Consider the following 25,127-nt stretch of genomic DNA (forward strand, 5'->3'; position numbering starts at 1 on the left):
TTCTAACATTAACTGGGTGATTTGCTGCTTTAGACAACGATGCAGGATTCTAAAATGGATCACACCAAAAATATGTTATCTTGAACATGAAACAGAGCTATGCTCAACTGATCTAAATATCTACCACGTCTCGAACCTGCGTCGCTATAGGTAGAGGCTGACGAGAAACAGTTTGGTTAAACAAGATAAGCTCCTGAGTACGATAGAAAAGTACAACTAAGTTTTAGGCCCACCATACGTAAGATCAGTCGCTCATCGCTGTTCGCAGTAAATATACCTAACCATCCGGAAGTGGTAAAGAAACATGATTGACGAATAACACGAAAAAATAATTGTCCAAGATTGATACTTTGCGGTACTCCAGAGACATTCTAGAACTAGCATTGGCCGATACCGTATCGATATTTTCGGTGCCGATGCCTTGAGGCCTGAATATCGCCTTTTTATCGATGTAAGCAGCGTCGATATCAAGCTGGATCGATACTTTCGCCCTGATACTCTACCTTATCAAACAGTCCCAAGCCGTGGTGTGGCCTTTGCTGTGTGTAAGAGTCGTCTCCATTCCACTCGGTCCATGGCTGCAGTTCGCCAACTCTGCAGTCTGCGTAGGACCCGCAGGTCGTCTTCCACCTAACCGATCCACCTTGCCCGCTATGCACCAGGCCTTGTCCCTGACGGATTGGTTTCAAGAACCATCTATACCAGGCTATCGTCCGACATCCTTACAACATGCCCAACCCACCGCAACCTGCCAATCTTAGCGGTGTGGACGATAGATGGTTCCCCAAGCAGCTCCTGCAGTTCGTGGTTCATTCGCCTTCTCCACACTCCGTTCTCCATCTGCAGTCCACCGAAAATGGTACGAACACTTTCCGCTCGAAGACCGCAAGGGCGCATTGGTCCTCTAAAAGCATAGTCTATGTCTCATGCCCGTAGAGGACTACCGGTCTGATCAGCGTCTTGTAGACGGCTAACTTGGTGCGGCGACGAATTCTACTCGATCGGAGCGTCCTCCGGAGACCAAAGTATGCTCGATTTCCTGCCATAATCCGCCGTTGAATTTCTCTGCTGGTATCGTTGTCGACAGTCATCAGACCAGATATTATGCATTAAAATGAAAATTGGAGTTATCGACTAGCGACATTCGATTTTACTCTCATACCGTACATTATACTTAACGTCGGAAGTAGTGCGCTGTATAGCGCATCTGATTTGCTATACAGCGCATTACATCCAACGTTAGGTATAATGTACGGTATGAGAGAAAAAACCGAATGTCGCTAGTCGACAACTCCAATTTTCAACTTAATGCATAATACACGAACTCATCGACCACCTCGAGTTCATCACCACCAACTTGAACTCGAGGTGGGAGGTTAGCACTGTCTTCTCGTGAACCCCTTCCTTTCATATGCTTCGTCTTCGATGCGTTGATGACCAGCCCAATCCGTTTGGCTTCGGCATTTAGTCCGATGTACGTATCCACCATCTCCACAAAGGTCCGAGCTACAATGTCGATATCGTCGGCGAAACCAAACAGTTGAACTGACTTTTGAAATATCGTGCCACTCGTGTTAATCCCCGCTCTTTTAATGACACCTTCCAGGGCAATGTTAAACAGTGTAGGCACGAGAGACCATCACCTTGCCATAGACCTCTTCAGGTTTCGAAAGGACTCTACAGTGCCCCCGATACTCGAACTACACACATCACTCGATCCACCGCCGCTTTGACCAACCGCGTAAGTGTGTCTGGGAATCCTGCCATAGCTGGTCTCGATCGATTGTGTCGTACGCCGATTTGAAATCGAAAAATAAATGATGTATGGGCACGTTGTTTTCGAGGCATTTCTGCATAACCTGCCGAACCGTGAATATCTGAGCCGTGGTGGCGCGGGCACCCATGAATCCCGCCTGGTAGTGCCTCATGAACTGCTTCGCAAATGGTAATAGTCGACGGCAGATATTTATCGCCCCGATATTTTCTCGATACTGGAGAGAAACTATATAATCGGAAATTATAGTTGATTCCTTCAAATTGTCTAGCGGAAAAACCTTGTAGAAATGCGCCTATACGACCAATCGTGTTAATGTTTTCTACAGCACGGAAATTTGATTTGCGCACTTTTTGTGAAAGACACCAACACGATACCTGCGCACTTCTAATGCGGTTTTCATGCCTCTTGCGAAAAAAAATCTCCCGCAATTAAGGTGAATCGGGACGTGGTCGCGATCAACTCGAATTTTGCAATCTAATTTTTTCTTGATTTATGAAGACTACGTACATGAAACTTTGATCAATTGTTTTCACAACTGTTGCATGCCTAAAGTAGCAATTTGAGTGCTGTTAATTTAGTGGAAGCCGAATTTTTTACGATCAAAATACATAAGTAAAAGAACTCTAACCTCAAAATTGTATAGGAAAAGGCCACAATCCCGTTTCACCTTAACAATACTGTCTATGAAGAGCAAAAAAGGAAGCTATGAAAATGCAGCATCGTAACAGTCTTTGACTCTAGCAGTGCGTTATGTCAACGGATCAGTGCTGCACACTTAATCAAAAAAAAAAAGTTCGGTATTTTTTTACAATAACCCATCGGTAAAGTGTAATAATACCAGGTATTCCTGCAAAAAAGCATCAAATTAACAACTGTTCTGTAAGTTCTGTAAGTTTTACCATAATTTAGTTAATTTTTACCGAAATATTTGCTTAATTTTCCATTCTCCGGAATCTGTATAACTTTTTACAGAACAATCTGGAAAAATGCAAAATTGTGAATGTAATGGCTATTTTTCTCATACGTGCAACCGTGCAAGACGCGAATATTTTCTACTGGTGCTGCTGATTTGTTTTAATTGTTGTTGCGAGTAGAACTTAGGATATTTATAATTTGGAAAGTGTTTATGGTTAATTACTGAAACAGGATGTACGAGTCGCTAACATTTTTCGTAAGTAATCTGGTTAGTTTAGTTTGATTTTAGACGGTACCGGCAGGCTCGTTTATAACCGGCTTCTTCTGCCACCGGTATTTTTTACAGGTGCGTTCGGTATTTTTGTTCATTTTTACAGTTTCTTTCGGTTAATTTTACTGGCTGCTCGGTTTGGAACATTACCAAAAAGCTGCGAAAATTACCGAATACTCAGTTGGTGGTTACACAAACTGTTCGGTAATTTTCGGAAACACCGAAGAGTTCACCGAACGTTCAGCTGTTGAGATTCCGGTAAAATTTTACCGAATTCGGTGTTTCATTTTAAGTGTGACCTGTCGAAATTTCATTCATGAATTGAATTTCGAACGTCTCGTAAAATGGTCTACACAGAAAAATAAAAACACACAAATATGCGTATTTTTGACGCAAATCAGCCCTTCTGTGCGGGACGGTAAATACTTTCAGGTCAAATTTTATCTACTTTTGAGTACCTGCACGGAAGTCATCATTTAGGTCAAGTTGAAGGTACCTTGAATCATCAATATCAACATCAAAAATTCCATACAAATTTTTACCCAAAATTAGGCATTTGGATTTTATTAAGCTGTTGCGTTGTTTTCACCAACTTTTATGCGTATTACACTAAGGTCGCTTTATACGCGTTTTTCAAACGGTTTTTTACGCGGCTTTTTTACGCGGATTCCGGAATTCACGCGGTTTTTTTACGCGGATTCCGGAATTTACGCGTTTTTTTTACGCGGCACGTATCCCCCGCGTGAAAAGCAACTTTAGTGTATTTACCTAAATTAGTGAAAACATTCAGGTTTACGTAGATTAACGTTGTTTTTACGTGTTCGCTTGGTAATATTTTTTTGTGTGTATCTCTTTTAAAGGGCCTTTGTTTGTTGGTTGACATTGATGACGTACACTCTAAAGCCTGTAGTACACTTTTTGACCGAGCGTCAAATATTTGTCACGTTTTGACAGATAAAAATTTGGTCAAAGATAATTATTTGTCTCTCTCCAATTTTAACATGGGGCAAACACGGGCAAACAACAACCATGATGTCAAAAAAATTTGACCATTATGTCAGAAGGTCAAATATTTGACCATTAGACAAAGAGTGTACTACAGGCTTTTGTTTAATGGTCAAATATTTGACCTTCTGACATAATGGTCAAATTTATTTGGCATCATGGTTGTTGTTTGCCCGTGTTTGCTCCATGTCAAAATTGGAGAAGGACAATTATCTTTGACCAAAATTTTTATCTGTCAAAAAGTGCCAAATATTTGACGCTTGGTCAAACAGTGTAATACAGGCTTAAAGGCTGTACTCGCGTTGACGGTGTTGCTGATATTTGTTTGGTTTTTGCGCGCGAAAAAGAAGGAAGGAAATATTTTTGCTTTTGTCATCACGCACATGTTAACTTATGTTAACATATTAGAGTTAACATAAGTGCGAACAGCCTCCAAAATCTTTTTCAACGCGAATAATCCGAATTACACTCTTTGACCAAGCGTAAAATATTTGTCACTGTTTGACAGATAAAAGTTTGGTCAAAGATAATTGTTTGTCACTCTCCAATTTTAACATGGGGCAAACAACAACCACAGACTAACAGACGTAACACTGGAACCTAGCTCCATCGCCACAAAAAACGTTCATTTCAAATTTTCAATCGAATAACAGTCAACGCGCGAGAACGTCGTCTGGGGCGCTGTCATGCAATCTCAAACATATTTTGTAGTTCCCCATTTGACACATGCAGTAACGCTGGCGCTGATGTCGAAATACATGGCGCAGCGCGAACAAGACAGCAGATGGTGCTAGTGTTATTAAAGTAAAGTACTGGAATCATCCAAACGATGATTTTATTGAAAATTTGTTCGACGTGTTATGTCTGTTAGTCTGTGCAACAACCATGATGCCGAATAAATTCGACCATTATGTCAAAAGGTCAAATATTTGACCATTGGTCGAAGAGTGTAATACAAGCTTATGAAAATATTACCAAGCGAATACGCAAAAACAGCATACATTCACATAAGCCTGAATCACAGACTAACAGACGTAACACTGGAACCTAGCTCCATTGCCACAAAAAAACGATCATTTCATATTTCTAATCGAATAACAGTCGTCGCGCGAAAACGCCGCCTGAGGCGCTGTGATGCAATCTCATACAAATTTTGTGGTTCCTCATTTGACAAATGCAATAACGCTAGCGTTGATGTCAAAATACATGAGGCAGCGCGAGCACGGCAGCAGATGGTGCTAGTGTTACTAACGTAAAGTACTAGAAAAATCCAAACGATGATTTTATTGAAAGTTTGTTCGAAGTGTTATGTCTGTTAGTCTATGCCTGAATGTGAAATCATTCATATACAGACATAGACAGACAACAATCAATGAAATTTGGTAAAAACAACGCAGCAGCCTAATAAAATGCGAATACTAAATTCTATGTATGGAGTTTTTGATATTGATGATCATGATGTATAGAGCTTTCTACGCCAGATCTCACCAATACAGGCTTAGTCTGTATCCTAATAAAATCGATTTGTTTTCAACCAAAAAATCAGCTGATATTCAATTTCGAAAAATATTGCACCTATGAATCCTAGTTCATTAGTGTTACCTGTTCTAACAAACTTTGTTTTATTGGAAAACCAGATGAAATAAAACTAAAAATCGGCTTACAACTTGAATAAAAGCTCGGGGCAGGAGGAAATTTTTTGTTACTACCAGCGTGTTGATTATTTGCAACCAAAATCAAACTAGTGTTAGTGAAATCGACCACTAACACTAGCGCAGATAGGAAGGTTTATAGATACATGGTGTAACGGTACGTCAAAACGCATAGTCAGCCATGTTGACAAATCAGTTGACATGTCATCGAATTGTTTATAAACAATAATTAATAACTCAGCTGCAGTGGATGAAGTAAAACTAGCTCTGTTCTGCTAGCGCTTACCGGAACAAATCACGGGGGCGATCATCCGGCCCATTTCAGTTTATCGGATACCGTACCGGAAAAAAATGATTGAGATATTTATGACGGTTCAAAAGCACATTTTCACTCTGCCGGTGTTTACGAAATCCTACTAAATAATGTAGATGGCAACACGTAGTTGCAAATCAGCAATTGCAGCATTTAATTCAGATTTCTGGAGCTTCATTTTTCCTCCAACACCTTCAGTGCTGTTCCAAATATTCTATCTAATTCTCGATACATTTCAGTCCAAGGTTGGGCGGCTGTTTTGCTTCTCGTTCAACCAGATTCAAGGTATAATATGAACGGCTGTTCTGGTGGTAGATTCTGTAGAATGCAATTTCATTTATCGTTATCAGATTTGAAGTCCTAGCACAGAGAACAGACGTTCATCTTCTTTTCAAAAGATGTGTAAAAACTTGCAACCGTCATTTACCACTAAGTGGTAATGCTCCCGCTATGTGGCGCTTTTGTCACTTACAAACCCAGCATTGATATCGATAAAATATCGATACAGCAATATTCATGCAGTGCAACTGGGGCACCACAAGACAGATGTCGTTAGTGTATTAACGTATTTTGATTCAAATTTTTACACACGATTTTCAAATTTCTTTATATGAACATGAATGTCTGTTCTCTGTGGTCCTAGGTTCTTGTTTAGTTACGCGCGTATTTTATCTTCAGTGTAAAAAGTCGCACGCAGTGGCACATTCGGAATAGGACTCTTGAAGCGGGGCTCTTAATAAGAAACATAACTACCATAACCAGCGAAAACAAATGAACTGTTGTTATTCGGTAATTTGCTGGCTGTCACTTAGCGACGTCTCGTCTCCATTCCTCCAGTGCAAAAAAAGCAACCTCACCGCGCGCCTTCTTTTTGACTAAACTGTTACACCATGTATCTATACATCATGATTGATGATAATGAAATAAAGGCATCCAATTATACCTTATAATGAATTCAGTGCAGGTACTCAAAAATAAGCGAATGTCACTTTGTGCACTGTCTGGGTTATATTTTCCATAAGCCAGTAACAAAAATGTCATTTTGTGCTCTACCAGAGTTATATTTTCCAGCAGCAGAAGTGTCACTTTGTGCAATACTTGCCAGTAAGTGAAAATTCGAAAAAAACTAATTTTTTAATTCAAAAATCAAAGAAAAACCGTAGAGATTTAGGAAAAAAATACGTAGTGCCTACTGGAAGATCAATCATCAATTAGTACAAATCAGCTATATCAAAAGCCCCTATTCAAATGAGTTACAGTTATGCGGAATATTCCCACCTCTTGGTGGCGAACCAGCCTGTGGCTGAAAGCCACCCTAATAAAGTAATAAAAAAAATATTCCCACCGCAGCGGTGGTGGCGCTTGTGTGCTTTTTTCTGTCGAACTCAGTTGACAGTTGTTGAGCGCCGTGCTGCCAAAACAGCAGAAAGACTGAAAGTTTCTCTTTTGCGGAATATGTCCAGTGGGTGTCGCACAAGTTAGTCGGAACAACAATTTTCTTAGAATTTTGTATGGATTGGTACACACTTAGATAATATCACCGAGTACGGTAAAATGAATTACCGAGATTTCAACAGCTGAGATCTCGGTAAAAATCTCGGTAATACATTGAAATACCGAGATTCTGTAAAATTAACAATTGACAACTGGTCAAACTTTAACGAAATTCTCGGTAACATTTTACCGGGACTCGGAAATTTCAACTGTCGAATTATTACGAAAATTTCGGTAAAATTTACTGAAGTACGCATTTTGCGATTTCTCAGTTAAATCCAGGAAATGATTAAAACGTTTAGTTATCCGTATAATTTTATTAATTATTTTGTCAAATGATTCAACTTATTACAGCATTGGTAGCAACAGGAGAGTTGTGTTGCTTCCTGGAAATAAAACAACATCCGTCACTGCAATTTCCATCTTGCGAAGCGAGTCGTTAACCTACAAAATTGAGTAAGGGAAGAATTCATTGTTCTCTTTTAGCATTATATTTGCAATAAACACAAACAAGATCTGAGAAATAATATTGTATACTCACCAACAATTTAGGTTAATCTGAATATTACAGATTCCTCCGGAATGATGATTAACCGCGAAACCTCTTCCCTTTACATCTAAGCCGAAACACGAACAAAACCGATAGTGAAGATTTCGTTATTTTGACAGTTCTATTTTTCGGAATCTCGGTAAGAGCTTTTTTGGTTCAACGAGATCTCGGTTAAGTAATGTCAAGCTTCCGAGATTCGGTATTTTAGTTTACTGAACTCGGAAATTTGCTGTTTTACGGATTTTTTCGGCAAAAAGATTTACGGTATTCCGGTAAACATATTCGGTTTCCGATTTCTCAGTAATTTTGTTACGGAACAACGGTAAACGAAAATGTTTACAAGTAGCTCGGTATTTTACTTTACCGAGAAAACATTATGCAGTTAAGTGTGTACGTCTGTTTGTCTGTGGCATAGATACAGATTTAAGCACAGACTCTGTGCTTAAATTTTCATTCCTATACAGAAAGGCTGAGTTAAGGCCCAAACACAATCGATACGTTGCATATGCGTTTGCGGCAATTTGACCGTTAGCCCATAGATTTACTGTCTATTGTTATCCATACGTCTATTTCATCACGGATTTTTAACCTTTTTGTGGCAAAAATTCTAAATTTCTACGAAAGGATATATTTTTTTATGAATCTACCAAGTCCAGCGAAAAATAGTCTTTAATCAAAGACGAGATAACAAAATACAGAAGTGTCAGATTTTCTCATATACCTTGCAAACTTTCAATAATGTGGCACCGCCAAACAACTCCTAGAAACATTAATGGTGGATGTGTGTGTGTAATGTGCATAAACTAACAAATACGGGCTTGACAATAACAACTACAGAAATGACTTGTCAAACGTGCTAAACTGATAACACGCAAACAGACACAGTTGATGTTTCTTGGACGCGTTGAGGGCGTTTCGAGCTTGTCTACAATCACATTTTTAGTCGTAACAAATTAATATTGATCATGATTTTACACGATCACAAGCGAAACAAAATCCGAACAAAACGTTTTCGGAAACCAGTATTTTTTCCAGGTTAAGATGCATAACTTTTTAAACCTTTAAACAATTCCCAACGTTTTCGAACGACGAAAAATGCAATATTGTTCGGCAAATGTATTGAACTTGAAAATTTGACAACTTTTCCGCGTACCGAGTTTAATTACTAATTTCTGAATATTTGTAAAAATATTTGCTTCATTCACTTTCTTAAGCTAAATCGAATAAATCAAAGATCATCAGAGTCGACAGAATCAATACAGACCGCTCTTGCACACAGTTTGTCCCACTGTGCAACAGTGGGAAGCAGCGTTGCCAGGTCATTTTTTCAAAAATCTGGAAAAGGCAAAATAAAAATCTGGAAAAAATCTGGCAGTCATTTCGTGGGGTGAAAGGTTAATTTTTCGAATAAAAGTCTTGGGGTACGCAAAATTTGAGGTGACAAAATTGCAAAACTTCGCGCCAAAATTGAAGTGATGACCTTTTTGCGGAACAGAGAAAATAAAATCTGGATAAAATCTGGATCATCCATGAAAAATCTGGATAATTGGACATCAAAGCTGTCTACCTGGAAACATGTTCAAAAATCTGGATAATCTAGCTAAATCTGGATACCTGGCAACGCTGGTGGGAAGAAAGATGTGAACGTTTTGTTTCAGAACACCCAGTTTGTTTTTGTCGCGTTTCTTCTTTTGAAGCATTCGCCTTTTCCATTTACTCTGCGCACATACACCTGTTTATTTTGTTTACTTTCATTCGCTCCGGCAGAATTTCGCCAATGCAAAACAAGTGTCAAATTAAAAGAACAGCAAAACGTACGTAACGACAGTGAAATTAACGATTAGATAGTGCTGTTGTGTACCAAAACCAGAAAAAATCAATTATTTGGATTTCACGCACACAATTTGTTCACGTTTGTTTCGAGTGTTGGAGCGGTCAGTTTCGTGATTTGATCGTCACAGGATTTCAACTCAGGTTAGTGTCATCAATTGAAGTGAAAAAATTTCTTCAAAAATTGCAACTTTATTTGTTTTGGATTGCACGGAATAGACTAGGATTATTTTTTCTTCACACTGACAAACATGAGTTTTTTTTCTCTTCTAGTGGGTCGAACGTTCAAACGGGGGTTTCGCAAGTCTAGTTCAGTTCAATGCCATGATTCGGAACGCTTTATCCTTGTTTGCTGTACGTTTCTTTTTATGCTTCTTCGAAGCAATTTGAACCCGAAGGTTCTTCTCCGATTCCGTTTCGGAACAAAGTGTGGTCAGCTGTAGATCGATTGTGTGCGTTGTTGGCGCCGTAGGCAGTTTCGTAGGCGAAGGATTGCTGTTTCCGGCCGATGGCAGGGCTGTGATTAGGGTTCGTATAGCTCGCAGGGTTGATTTGCGCTTTGGGAATGGCTGGGCAGCGGTTACAACTATTCCTCCGGTTTTAAATTTGGAGCTTCCGCTTCCCTGCTGGGTTGAGGTTTTTATTGATTGACTGGAGACCATCAGGGGAGCACCCGTCGGAATGGTTTGTACCATAGAGCTGGCAGTCAGCAAATTGTTACTGCTGGTTACTTTCCGCGGTGATCCGCTTGAGAGAAATGCTGCGGCCGCTACGCGGCGTGACTGACCGGAACGGGAGCCTCGTGAAAGGTTAGAAATAATTTCTGCCTTTTCTGCAATCTTATTGAGGGTGTTTCTACAAATAAAGTTGATTAATATTTTAACGACCTGAGAACATTTTACTAACCGGGCTTTTTTTCGAACTTTCACCATTCCGGAGCTATCAAAACTGTCGCCTAGCTTCCTATCGACAGTAAGTTTTTGCTTGCTATGCTGGTCGCTCAATGATACTTTTGATCGCGGTGCAGCGCTGCTAATAGCAGAACGATTCTCCTTATCTCCGCGGGATCCAGCAGCGGCAGCCAACCGTGACATGCTTTTGTGATGCCGTTCCTTTAAGTGGCGCTTTTCATCCTTCCAAGCAGCAAGCTTCTGGGAACAGGCCCTACAAAAGACGAATGATGATAATTTGGATGCTTTAGCCTTATTAATAATATTTATTACGTGAGCAAAGCTTCATTATCGAAATGTGTGGACTTAACCAACACTGCGGGAACGCGCCAGGAGAGAGGCTTCGGGCTTGAAGTAATTTCGTTGACATAGCCATCAGAATGTGTCCCCGTCCAGATCGATCTTCGGAACGATATCTGAGGGTAGAAGTTATCCGGAGTGATCGGCTTCCCAAGCTCTCGAGTTCTGTGGGAAGATATTTTTCAAGATTATTACCCACATTAAATGTTACATTTAGCAAATAGACCTCTCCGCATGAGAACGATGAAAGTTTTGCCACGCACGTTCCTTTCCAATCACGGGAGGGAATTCTTTGATTATACTAATCACCATCTTGTTCTTGTCGTCTTCGTCCTCCGAAACGTACCGGCTGGTGGCCGAACGAACTATCAACTCCGGTGGCATTAGAAACTGTGTTTCACAACCGAGGGCAGTGAGTTTCTTTATCCGGTCCGAGTGGCGTTTGTATCTACGTCGGAAGTTCTTTTTTACTCTATTTTCGGTGTCGGATGCGGCGAAACGGTGGTGGCCAAACGGTGACTCCTCATCGGATGTGCAGTCGAAGAAATCACTGGCCGGTTCGGCGGTAGGAATGTCCAGCACAATTCGGTGTGCGTTCCGAGACCGCCTTCGGAAGGATTTGGGGGGTTGTTTTCTCTGTTGGGTTGAGTGAGATAATGTGTTTTTCTCATTATTGAAAATGTATTTTTTTATATTACTATTATTATACATGGCGATAGAAGATGCGTACTTTTTTGTTATCCTTAAGCTTCTGTGGGAGAACCGGCGAAGATGGAGGTACCCTGAGTGATGAACAGCACGGTCCTTCCAGTTCGGCCATACTGTCTTTGCCCGCTGAAGTCGAATTTGATATCATAGCATTATTCATTCATTGGTTGCAAATGCACAATGTAATTTGTGGATACAGATTATAGCTAATAATAATAAATTAGAATTTACGATACGTAATGGTATAAAAAATAATTTTGTGGCTAGTTTTGTAGGTCATTGACAAACCTCTTCTGTTAGGTTGTGATTTCAACGCTTAACACCATTTGAGGCAGCTCGGGCGTCAACAATAAGAGTGAGGACCTGATACTTTGGAATTAATCATACTTTGGAACCAACTGGCATTCTCAGGAGCTTCGAAATTCACGAATTTCAGCTGAACTGAGCATGGAAGAATCAATTGTACGTGTAAGCCTACCCCATATTCAGTGGAGTAAAGATCGAGATTGGATGAAATCCAGCCAGTAACGCATTATTAGATTCAAGCTGAAGTTGATTATGAACACCAGTTGGTTGGTAACATGGAAGAAAAATTGTAACAAAAAATAGCATTGAAAAAATTGAAAAAACACTTACTCATGCATTGACAGATTTAAAATAAACTGGAGTCAAGATAATCTTAAAAAGGGGGAAATCGCCGCCCATCTCAGGAATGCAGAGCACAACGAACGAACAAAGTATGCTCAAGAGGTGAAGCTCTACAAGTACAGCAGAGGATCGCTTGCTCCTACGATTTGAAATGCGGAAACCTACCAGAAGAGTGGATCGTACTCAAATGATCTCACAATGGAAACTGAACCCATCGGACTGCGAATCAATGCAGTAACTTTAGCATTATTAGAAACAAAGGGCTTGTAGTGACGCGCATTCCCAAACTGAGAGCAAACCTATTTTTAGTTTTTAATTACATCGCATCGTACTCACCCTCATCCTCCGAACTGCTGGTGCTGGTGTCCCCCTCGTCACTGGAATAGTCCGACAGTGGAATATTGAGTGGTTCCTCTGCACTGGAACCTTCCTTGGACAGCCGCGTAAGGATCTTCATCCGAAGTTTCTCCTTCAAGTCGAACAAGTAGACAAAGTTGAAAGAATACCGACATTTGCGAAACAAAAAGTCTCCTTATTGGTGCGTTCGGTGCTGTGCAAACTAAGCCAACTCAAATAAAACTACGTGCAGCCTTGGGCCTATATGCTTACTTTATTAATGTTTACAACTAAAGTAATTTAACAAAACTATAAATTCACAGATAGTAGGAATCTAGAATAATGGACGGTATCTCTTCTTGTGGGCTCAGAGGTCGCTTCACCACCTTCACCGTACGCCGAACGACGCGTTTGCGTGGCGGTTGCTCGCGCCGCAGCGCTTCCCGTTCTTCTTTCGAGCGAGGAACGGGAATAGCGCGAAAGAACGCCAACCGCCGCTGGATAGCCTCCTCCGAGGGTGGCACCGAGTCCGGCCTGGCTAGGTTCAACACGAAGCGCAAACACTGGCGCGCTTTGTGCCGATAGACACGCTGTTTGATGATTTCGATGTTTTTGTTTTTGTTTTACAGCAAGTGCGATGTATAATTATAGTATACGCGAACAAAAAAAGCAGAATCTAGAATTACTAAATGAGCTGTTGTGCCCTAACGTAAATTAAGATAATCACTGATCACTAAGACCGAAACAAAAAGATGGTTTAAAAGATGGTTCAGCGTCTCAGTCTGTCCGAGGTCCAGTAGTACTTTTGTCTGTCGAAAACGAACGGAACTGGCTTCGGTGGCGGTCGCAGAGTCGGTTTCACTGCTTCCCGTTGTTGCTTTTCCTTTATCCGCTCCTGCTCCCGTGGCGGCTGTTCGCGGAGCAGCGCTTCCCGTTCTTCATTGGAGCGAGGAATGGAAATGGTACGAAATTTTGACAGCCGTCGCTGGATAGCCTCCCGCGAAGGTGGTACCGAGTCCGGCTTGGCCAGGTTCAGGCAGAAGTGTAAACACTGGCGCACTTTGTGCCGATAGACACGCTATTCAATGAGTATTTTTGCCAATATCAAGTGCGATGTGAAATTATGATACATAATGTTATGATTGATTCGAAACAAGAGAGAAAGCAGAATCTAGTATTATTTGAAGATCTCTACCATAAACTAACCTGTCCTAAGCTCAGACTTAACGTGTACTAAAACAATCACCAAACCCATTACAAACAATAACAAATAACAGACACATCAATTAGCGTTTTGTTGTTACCATGGTCATGTTTCTCAGTCTGGTCCGATGTTCGGCCCTGTGTCTGACTGTTGTTGAGAGCTAACAGAATTATCGTCCATATCGGGTGCAGTATTTGTTTCATCACTTTTCACTTCTCGACGTTTCCTTTTCTCGAGCTGCTCCCGGACCACGGCTTTTCGTTCCCTTCGATGGGCTCGTCTTTCTTCCCTGGATCGCGGCACCGGAATGCGAACAAATTCCGCCAGTCGCCGCTGGATGGCGTCCTCACTCGGTGCCGTCGGGTTGGGGTTGTACAAATTCGATATGAACCAAATGTACTTGCACACGGTCTGCCGGTAGATACTCTAGTGATTGTGGTGGTAATGTGAAAGTGTTTGTAGTCTCTCTGTGGTCATGTGTTAGTAGGTGGGTAGTGTGTGGTTGAGGGAATGCGATGCTTACACGTAGGTGAGCAACATACCACCAGGAGTTGGCTGGATTGTTGTTTATCGTACACAAAATTAATCACACACAAAATGGGTACTAAAATAATTGTGTTTTCTTCGGAGTTCTGAACTTGGGTTGGAGAGCGAAATGATGACGCTAACGTCTTCAGACATTGGCTTCATTGCCAAGGACGATACTAGACGGTATCGAATCTATAACGTCTGATAAACGCAGTAAAGTTAAACTTAATGGCAATGATTCTTTGACTATCATTACGATGACCAGTAACTTGTGAGAGTAGATCTTATCAACGACCTAGAAGTTTTATCGGATTCGAAACTCTCTTTTAATTTGCATCGTTCCAACATTATTGCTAAAGCCACAAGTTAACTTGGCTTCATTTCTTAAATTAGTCGTGATTTCAACGACATTTACTTGTTAAAAGCATTGCATTGCTCGTTGGTACGGCCTCAGCTTGAACACGCAAGCATTGTTTGGTGCCCTAATCAACTAGTATGAAACATTCGCATCGAACGTGTGCAGAAGAGGTTTATTCGTTTTGCAATGAAAAATCTGCCTTGGCAGGACCCGATTAACTTGCCTCCTTATCCTGATCGCTGTCGTTTACTTGCACTCGACACTTCTGATTGACACAGGAGAATTAATCAAGCGCTTCTTAGAGCTAAAATCATCAATGCCATTGATTCAATACTTAAATCGACTCCACGAAAATTTCGTTTCTGCTAAATTTCTGTGCCTCACAGCGCAACCTTGGATCTTCTGGATTACTAAGACCTAGTTTTCATCGCACTACGTTTAGATTCAACGAACCGCTAACCTCCTGCATTTGCATGTTTCTCAAGGTGGAAGACCTCTACGATTTTTGTGAGCCGTCATATATGTTTAGACAACAACTTGCTAAGTGAAGATTTTTATGAAACGATTTATTATCCTCACTCATGTGAACCTAGGCTAGATAAATTATATACAAATACAGATACATTCCGTTTTCGAAGCCACAGAGAAAATTACAGCCTTAGAAATACCCTCTTGTGAAACTAACGTTATTCCGGCTTCCAATTCAAAAATCTGAAATTGAGCAAAAACAAAAGACCAAACGGAACAGAAATAGAGAAAGATTCCAAATTTAATTCAGAATCGCCTAGAAAAACTTCAGAGTGTATGTTGGCAAACAAGTGATCCACGATCCAAGAGAAGTGGTGATTTTTTTCACCAAAACGATTCTCGAAGTAGTTGGAAATATTTTTAAGAGCAAGAAAAAATTGAATTCTTGCAATGGAATACTATTACCGGTTCGGAGACATCCGGATCAAGAACTGGAGGTTCGGATTCAAGAACGGTTCGTGCAGCCGGTGGGAGCAGTGTGTCACTATCCATCGAAATGCTGAAAGGACGTGATAATTATGTTTCGTGGGCGTTCGCCATGAAGATGACGTCGATTTGGCAAGGGAAGCGCTGTATTACCGAAGGAAAAAATGTCGTAGATGAGGACGCCTCGAAAAGACAAATAACAGCCTGGTGATGGATGCGAAAAATGCGCAAGAAACCTGGAACAAGCTCAAGACCGCTTTTCAAGACGACGGAATCAATCGTCGAATCGGGTTTCTGTAGCACCTAACGTCGATTCGGCTCGAAAATTACGACAGCACGGAAGCGAAAGTGGATGCGTTGGTCTCAACCAGTCATAAGCTCATGGAAAGCAAGTTTCCAGAGGCTGACGAGCGGCTCGCTTCACTACTTTTGATAGGATTGCCAAAGTACTATGCACCGATGGTAATGGGGTTGAAAGCGTCTGGACAGGCTTTGAAGGTGGATGCCGTAAAGGCCAAAAACTTGCACGACGTAAATGCAAGCATGAACCGCGGAGCAGTAGTGACGAAGAAGCTTCCTACAGCGGAGTAGCAGCGACGTCGCGAGGATGGCGGTTTGAAAAAGCAGAAGCATGGTCATCATGCAGCAAATTGTCCCGAAAACGGACGAGCAATGTGTGCCGGGCAACTCTGATTCTGGTGCTACTACTCACATGGCCAGGCCTGGATCAAATTTCCAAGCGGAGCAGGAGGTCTCGTATAAAGTTGGCACAGCAAACAAAAACTGCATGACAGCCAAGGTAAAGGGTGTCGTGATTGCTTCGATGAAGCAGAGGAAGTGCAAGACGTACTGGATGTTTCAGAGCTGGCGACAAATCTGTTATCAGTAGTAAAACCTACAGCAAAGGTTTTACGATGGTTTCCACAGCGGAAAAGGGCGATAATATGTGAATGGTCGATTCAAGGCAAGTAGAAGCGAGACAAAGAAATGCATCAAAAATCCTGTCCGTATACACTTGAGCAAAAACGGCGTTGCGGAGTGCATGAATCAGACCATCAGGCCAAAACTAATTTTCTGATGCGTCGATAGGGCGTGTGGTGGTTTGCAGACTGCAGTACGACCCGAAGATGAGGCAACTGGCAGTCTACCAGAACAACCAGCCCAGCAAACCAGAAGTCGTATAAGAATGTTATTTCTAAGTCGCTCAAATGTGCATGCCAAGTTTAAAATTGCTTAAGATGCAACATAAAATTTGCTTATATCGTATAAAATTTAAATCTTATAAGTCGCAATATCAGATTATATATGAAGTAATTTATCGTGTCATATAAAATTGTAAAACGCGTCATTCTTCTAAGTCGTATAGAATGCAATTTGAAGTTTCAAATGAGGCCATTTAAAATAGCCTGCGAAGTTATACAAAATCGTAAGACTTTTGTTTTTACAATGCACGTATATGGCCTCCAGATTTGTATACATAGGCGCATTTCATGCATCTTATATGGTCATTTTTTACCAAATAAGAATTCACTTAACAGAGTTGAGTGCAAGTTATATGAACCAATTTGTTTGCTGGGAGGTGATGAGGCGGCAATAGCAACTGTTGAGTCGTTAGTAAACGTAAGCAGCAGTTCGGGAGAATTTGAAGATGCGGACGACGAAATTGCGCTCCCACCGCAACTTGGAAGACCGGCTGACAAGCAGCTAGAGTTAAAGCGCAGCGTTCGGGAACGCTGGAGGCAACTACAATAAATGTATTACCTATAGTACGTATACATACTGGTCAAAATTTTCCCACAAGTGACACACAAAATGCTGCGACTCGGGATATTGAGTGAATAAGCGATCCAACTACGAAAAACGAGGCGTTGAATAAACCAGACCGTGAGCTGTGGATAGCTGCTATGAGAGAGGAAATCGCAGCATTGAAGATCAATCAGACGTGGGTACTTAAAGACTTGTCCGAAGGCGAAAAAGCGATCTAAATCTGGGTTCGATAGTGGGTCGTTGAAAAAATACTAAAATGGAAACTAACTCTAAGTTAAATTCTCAAGTTGGTAGCTCCTCCTTGTATTCTCAGGACGATTTTTATGAAGTAACAAATTTTCGAACAAAAATTATACCAGAAGAAAAATGGTAGTAGCAGTTCGAGGTTCACAAACTCAAAAGAAATTGCGATAATTTTCATAACTATAAGCTAATACGTATATGTTAAGCATGCTGTTTTGGGAGACATTGAAATCACAGTCACTGATTCACGGACAAATACTGTTTGAAATGAAACCTTAAATTCGACCTCGGGTGATTCTAAAAACAACTACAATGTAGGTCGTATTCTGCAGAACAGATCCAGTAATGTGTGTCGATAAACAAATGCATGCCAACGAAGAAGTGTATCGGTAAAATCGTCAACAAAAATTTGCAAGTAATAAACTGTAGAAAGTTTTATTGCATTCTAAACCATCTTTTAAGACAACTGAGAACCAAACACCGTTGTGAAACGGACGCCTATTTAGCGATATCCACCGTGCCCCCGATTGGAAGCCCAGTAGAACTTCTTCCAGTCGAAGCGAAACACGGTGGGTGGCGTCGGTGGCCGCATTGTCGGCTGCTCGGCGCGTCGCCTTTCAGCTTCCTCGAGGCGTGCCTTTCGAGCGGCGGCTCGCTCCTCGCGTAAAACTTCCTGCTCCTCATCGGTTCGTGGTACCGGATAGCGTAGAAATTCGGCCATCTGGCTCCGCATGGCGGCCAAGTTTGGTAGCTCGAACAGATGGTCGAAGTTTAGTTCCTCGAATAGCAGCAAGTATTTGCAGGCGAGTCGACGATACGCGTTCTGATTGGAGGATGTTTATTAGTACCGGTGAATATTACGTGTTTGTGTATATGTGAAAATTTTCTTACGATGTTACACTAAAAACAATGAGTAAAAATCGTGCTGCCTTCGTAAAAATATAAACTGCTACTGTTTTTGAAGCAGTGTTCATTTATTTTAAGTTGCTATTATTTACAGTAGATGTATTCTGAAACAAGTTTTTTTTAATACTACCACGAAAATAACAATAAACATCACAAACATACAGCTGTACACACATACAGAAGCCGACTGCTACGTACGAGTTGCCTGCATCCGGACTAACTGAAACTTGTGCGTAAGTAAAAAGAAAAATCCGCTCTCTCCGTCGGTCAGAGTTTGAGTTTCGTTTTTCATTCTTCTTCTGTTGACTCTGTTCGGTCGTATGCGTGCTTAACAGAAATAAAAACTAAAGACTAATTGTTGGTGCTATTATTTACGGAGAATCTTATGTTTGCCTAATTTTTTTTCATTACTGTTGTACAACAATTGCTTGCAAACAGTTTGATTTTGTTACTGCTTGTGCGTGCCTTGCTTAGATTATTGGTTTACCAATACAGGGACGATAGTTGAGCGCAGGAAGCAGGAGAGAAAACTGTGCTGCTTGACGAACACGACTTTTTACAGCACTGGTGGAGGTTATAATTTAAAAAATACAGATTTTGAAGCTTCCCTGTACAGTTTTGGTTCAAACGAGAGAAAGTATCACAATGACTCCAGTGTCTTTGTTTGTTTGTTTCGCAGGTTGTTTTGTTCCAAATTTTAGTGGTGGCTAAAAATCTGAAAAAATACCGATGATGAAATTTCGAATCCGAAACCGTACAAGATTGAGTTTCTTCACGAGTGGATCATACAATTCTACGGGCTTACAATAGCTAAAGGTCGAAATTAAATTCCGATAGTTTTAATCTCCGATAGAATAGATAGAAAAATTCCAGCCCTCTTCGCTCTCTGGACCAGAGCCTGACAAAGTCATTTTCAATTGACAATTATCAGGTTATAGTGACGCTTCGACCCGTCGCTTTCAATTGAAAAGCTTTTGTATTATTTTCGAGCACTTTGTGAGTCACATGACACACAGTCGAAAGCTCTTGCTGTGATTCTGACAACTGAAGAATTTGGAATTGATACAAACGGTCGGATACGATCGGCGTGAAATTTTGTATAAAGGGGTTTTAGGGGCCGAGAAATGTGACTAAGACAGTTCGCGACCCCTCCCTCTTCTAGAAGGGAGGCGTTCCATACAAATGAAATTTATGCATATCTTGAAAACTAACCAAGCAAATGGAACCAAATGGAGTACCAAATATCTCTATATTGTTTTGACATCCTTCCCTCTTCTCCAGAGAGGGGTTCCATACAAATGAAACACTAATTTCTGCACATTTCGACAACTAACCAAGTAAATGGAACCAAATTTGACATGTTGAGGTTTTTGAGAGTAAGAAAATTTTTCATGGTGGTTCGGCACTCCTCCCTCTTCTGGAAGAGAGGACAAATGAAACTCAAATTCCTTCACAACTCAAAATCTAATCAAGTGAATGGAACCAAATTTGGTATGTGGAGGTTTTTGGGATCCAAAAATATTTTCTTGGTGGTTCGACACCTCTCCCACTTCATGATGGGAGGTCTCCCATACATACTAAACAGATATTTCAACCAGGTTATCCGAAAGACAGCCTAAAATGATTGGGTCGATGCACAGGAACCAAAACTCGACTCCAGACGCCATTGTTAAATTTAAGATGGAAACTTCCGGTTTCTATCCGGAAAATGTCTCCAAATACCATTTCGAAATCCAAGATAGCGACTTCCGGTTTCCGAAAAACAGCGGCAAATGAGCAAATACCAGCCAATATGGGTATTTTCGGAATTTTTATGATGCGCTGAAGCCACTAATCGACCTCAGACAACATTTTGAATTATAAGATGGCGACTTCCGGTGCTTGAAAAACAGCCAAAAATGACAAATACCACCCAATATGGGTGTTTCTTTAACCAGAATGACGCTTGGAGGCCAGAAGTTGTCTCCAAATGCCATTTTGAAATCCAAGATGATGACTTCCGGTTTCCGAAAAACAGCGGCAAATGTCCAAATACCAGCCAATATGGGTATTTCCGGAATTGTTATGGTGCACTAAGGGCACTAATCGACCTCAGACAACATTTTGAATTGTAAGATGGCGACTTCCGGTGTCTGGAGAACAGCCAAAAATTACCAAATACCATCCAATATGGGTGTTTCTCTAACCAGAATGATGCTCAGAGGCCAGAAGTTGTCTCCAAATGCTATTTTGAAATCCAAGATGGCGACTTCCGGTTTATGGAAAATAGCCGAGAATGACCAAATACCAACCCAATATGTTCCTTTAACCAGAATGACGCTCAGAGGCCAGAAATTGTCTCCAAATGCCATTTTGAAATCCAAGATGATGACTTCCGGTTTTTGAAGAACAGCGAAAATGACCAAATACCACCCAATATGGGTATTTCCAGAATCGTAAAGATGCACTGAAGTCACAAATCGACCTCAGACAACATTTTAAATTGTAAGATGGCAACTTCCGGTTCCGGGAAAACAGCCAAAAATGCCCGATTTCCATCCAATATAACCCACAGATACCATTTGGAATTCGAATATGGCGACTTCCGGTGGCTGCCAAACAGCCGAAAATAACAAAAAACTATTCAATATGAATGTTTCCTGAGCCAGAATGACATCCAGAGGTCAGAAACTAATTTCACAGGCCATTTTAAAGTACAAGATGACGACTTTCGGTTTTTGAAAAATAGCCTAAAGTGACCAAATACCACCCAGTATGAGTACCTCCGGAACCAGAATAATGCAATGAAAATTGACCTCAGACACCATTATGAATTGTAAGATGGCAACTTCCGGTTTCTAAAAAACAGCTAAAAATGGCCTATTTCCATCCAATATTAGTATCTTCGAGACCAGAATGATAAACAGGAGCTAGAATCGACCACAGACACCATTTTGAATTCTAAGATGATGACTTTCGGTTACTGGAAAACACACCATTATGAATTGTAAGATGGCAACTTCCGGTTTCTAAAAAACAGCTAAAAATGGCCTATTTCCATCCAATATTAGTATCTTCGAGACCAGAATGATAAACAGGAGCTAGAATCGACCACAGACACCATTTTGAATTCTAAGATGATGACTTTCGGTTACTGGAAAACAGCCGAAAATGATCAAATAACACCCAATGTGGGTGTTTCTTAAACCAGAATGACGCTCAGGGGTTAGAAACTGTCTACAAATGCCATTTTAAAATCCCAGATGGCGACTTCCGGTTTTTGAAAAATAGCCTAAAGTGACCAAATACCACCCAATATGAGTATCACCGGAACCAGAATAATGCAAGGAGCTAAAACCTCAGACATCATTCTGAATTGTAAGATGGCAACTTCTAAGAAACAGCCTAAAATAACCGATTACTACTACATATGGACATTTCCGTAATCGAAATGGTGTAAAGAAGCCGAGCATTGACCCTGGACACCATTTTGGATTCGAAGATTACTACTTTCAGTTTCTGGAGAACAACGACAATAACTGACATGCACCCAATATTGGTATTTCCGGAACAGAGGTGATGTATAAAAGCTGAAAGTCGAGGATGTCGTCATTCCGATAAAACCAATCATTTCAAACGATATAAACAAATCTCAAGAAATCAATGAATTTGAAATGTTTGAAATTACTAAATTGAACACTAAAATAGACGGGACGAAGTTTGCTGGGTCAGCTAGTATAATATATAATTCAACATCAGTTATGATGATATTATGATAATATCAGCTATGCGTTTTCAAAAGTTAAAGGGTCAACCGAAAATTATTACGACTTTCTTGTTTACACATCCGCTAAGTTTTGCAGTTGTCCATGAGATTCCAGTTGAAGTAGAAGAAAATTAGTAAACCGTTCGCGAAAGGATTTGCAAAAAAGTCAATTCACCCTCTCTGTCAACTTAATTTATTTTGTTTTTCTGGTAAAAATCAGGTTATTTAAATGAGTGCTATAATTTGTTATAATTCATTTAAATCTGACAAACTGTGAGTCTTAAGGTGGACCTCACTTTGGAAAGATGCGAAATATAGAATTTTCGTGTTTTTTTTAGGATGCGAAATGTTTGGGTTTGGGTGTGCTTCTCGAAACCATGTTTTTTCAACTGATGGTAAGCTTTCCTCAGCATCTACTGAAGCGATTTGACTGAATTTTTTAGCACGTAAGATTTGTGGCTGCAGCGCACAGTATTACCAGTGCTGCCGCACAACGAATGAGCTGTGTACCGGTGTTGAGAACAAAAGGCCGGTTCTGAAACTACACTATCTTAAATGTACTCTACCCTCACGAAGGAAAACCCGATGTAGAGAAAGAAGCGCTCTACGCCCAGCTGGAGAAACTCTACGAGAGCTGCTCTATTTTCCCCGAAAGAACATCCACGAAACAACCTGGATATCACCTGGATTTCACCATCGACGTACACACCAATCGCGGTGCGGGTATTGGCTCGGATCACTACCTAGTTGCGGTATCTTTGCGCCCAGAACTGTCGATCGTATACCACGTGCGATATCGCCGAACCCCGTGGCGCAACATCAAGCAGCTCTCTGACTGCGGAGAAATACGCGCAACAGCTCGAAGCGGTACTATCCACGGCACATCGCATGGGGGCTTGGTGCATCGCCCCTCGAAAACGGCTGATGCAGCATTCGCACAGCTATTGGGGAGACCGCAACGGCTACACGGCCAATTACAAATAGGCACGAAACGACATGACCACGATTCTCAGACGAAAAAATCACCAGAGGATCGTGCACATGAAGAGCTGGAGCTGCTGTACCGTGCCAGTGATACGCGGAAGTTCTATGACAAGGTAAAGTCTCGCAGAGGCTATGTGCCGCAAGCCGACATGTGCAACGACGCGGATGGGAACCTTCTCACAGATGCCAGTGAGGTGGTCGACAGGTAGAAGGAGTACTTCGATAGACACCTAATCCAACAGTAGACAGAAACGGAGCATGAACTGACCTAGGAGCACCAGCAACAGATGACACCGAGTTCCAGCCCCCCATGTTCATGAAGTTCTTTGTGAGATCGGGAATCCGAATAACAACAAAGCCGCAGGCAAAGACGGACTGCCGAGCAAGATCTTTAAACATGGGAGAGAGGCACTGTCTAGAGCGCTGCAATGAGTCATTTCCAGGATTTGAGAGGAGGGAAAGCTGCCAGACGAGTGAATAAAGGAAGTCGTCTGCCTCATCTACAACTACCTGTAACAACTACTGCGGTATCTCACTTATCAATGCCGCTTACAAAATGCCCTCACAGATCCTGTTACGTCGTCTATCACTAGTACTAAGCGGGTTTATGGGAGCCCGTGCCAACACAGATCAGATCTTCTCAATCCGACAGATCGCGAGTACAACGTGTCCACACACCGCATCTTCATCTAACTCACGGTGCACAGTGGTAAGGCAAAAAGTGGAACTTAATTCCATAGCGCCTTTCACCTTCATCTTAGCTTAATAAGATCTTCGAAACAATTGTTCATATGAATGACCCGCATAATCGCAAACTATCAAAAAGTATGAAAAGTTTACTATACTAAAAATAAAAAAAAATAACTTTTTTGTGTTAAGAGATAGAAGAAATAAAACTATAAACTCCTTAATGTTCCATTTGTTCCAATCCACCCATATTAAAGTACGGCGATCGTATGTTACAGTAGGTTTTCATATATCCAAAATACTAACTTTTTTGTGTTAAGAGACAAAGGAATGGTTAATTTGGCAAAGTTTTAGAACGTGCAAAAATATTGCGCAAACTTGTAATGCGATTTCTCCAGTAACTCTGTGATGTAAACGAGAAACTTGTTCTGACATCAAACGCCCACTGCGATTCTATGCACCCATATGTAACTAGCTCATAGAGTATACAACTGGGTGCGTTTTTCTGTGTGTCCAGATTTTTCCTTGTTCAACCTTTGAGATTGAAAACTTTTTTTAATTATTAGTTTTGTAGGTGGTAAAGTTTGGTTCACTGTGGAACGTTGAAAGCACATCAAATAGAATACAATTGATTGAAAAATTTTGCCATCCGCAAGACAGTGTCATTGTGAAAAATTCTCGTATGTTTATTGTAACCAACCAAAATTTCCAATTTTGAATTTTGATAAACTTCCCAGTCAACAATTGATTTAGCATAATGTTAATAATTAAATAACGTTTCGAACGGTGTCAAATAAGATAAATAATCGCTAGCTCTCATTAATCCACCACCAGGCCTGCTGTTGGGCTTTGCGTCGGGCTTTGCGCAGTTTTTTCTCCTTCCTGCGCAGCCTTCGCAAGCGTTTTAAATGAAAATTTACTTTGATCGGATTATCGTCGTAGTAGTCCATCAGCGTTTCGCAGTACGCCCGGCCGATGTGCTCGTAGTCCTGCGAGGGATAG

General features: G+C 41.0%; 2 protein-coding genes across 8 annotated transcripts in view; one reads left to right on the forward strand and one right to left on the reverse strand.

The window, feature by feature from the left end:
• The first annotated feature begins 9,641 nt into the window (after positions 1-9,641).
• The window catches only part of LOC129718634 (glutamine-dependent NAD(+) synthetase), a 162,911-nt gene continuing 147,425 nt past the window's right edge, over positions 9,642-25,127 (forward strand). The window contains exon 1 of one of the 2 annotated variants that reach the window (XM_055669592.1): positions 9,642-9,951. The gene's annotated coding sequence lies outside the window, so the exon portion shown is untranslated. The remainder of the gene's footprint in view (positions 9,952-25,127) is intronic. The other variant, XM_055669589.1, reaches the window with a different exon arrangement.
• The window catches only part of LOC129718631 (cytosolic carboxypeptidase Nna1), a 331,733-nt gene continuing 316,585 nt past the window's right edge, over positions 9,980-25,127 (reverse strand). For all 6 annotated transcript variants that reach the window (XM_055669583.1, XM_055669580.1, XM_055669581.1 and 3 more), the window contains 7 exons: positions 25,046-25,114; positions 12,750-12,882; positions 11,788-11,891; positions 11,284-11,693; positions 11,031-11,222; positions 10,714-10,971; positions 9,980-10,662 (listed from right to left, as the gene is read on the reverse strand). In XM_055669583.1, the coding sequence (XP_055525558.1) occupies positions 10,119-10,662; positions 10,714-10,971; positions 11,031-11,222; positions 11,284-11,693; positions 11,788-11,891; positions 12,750-12,882; positions 25,046-25,114 (1,710 nt within the window). In that variant the 3' untranslated portion in view covers positions 9,980-10,118. The remainder of the gene's footprint in view (positions 10,663-10,713; positions 10,972-11,030; positions 11,223-11,283; positions 11,694-11,787; positions 11,892-12,749; positions 12,883-25,045; positions 25,115-25,127) is intronic.

Source organism: Wyeomyia smithii, chromosome 1 (genome assembly GCF_029784165.1).
Source record: "Wyeomyia smithii strain HCP4-BCI-WySm-NY-G18 chromosome 1, ASM2978416v1, whole genome shotgun sequence".
In the NCBI taxonomy this organism is placed as follows: domain Eukaryota; kingdom Metazoa; phylum Arthropoda; class Insecta; order Diptera; family Culicidae; genus Wyeomyia; species Wyeomyia smithii.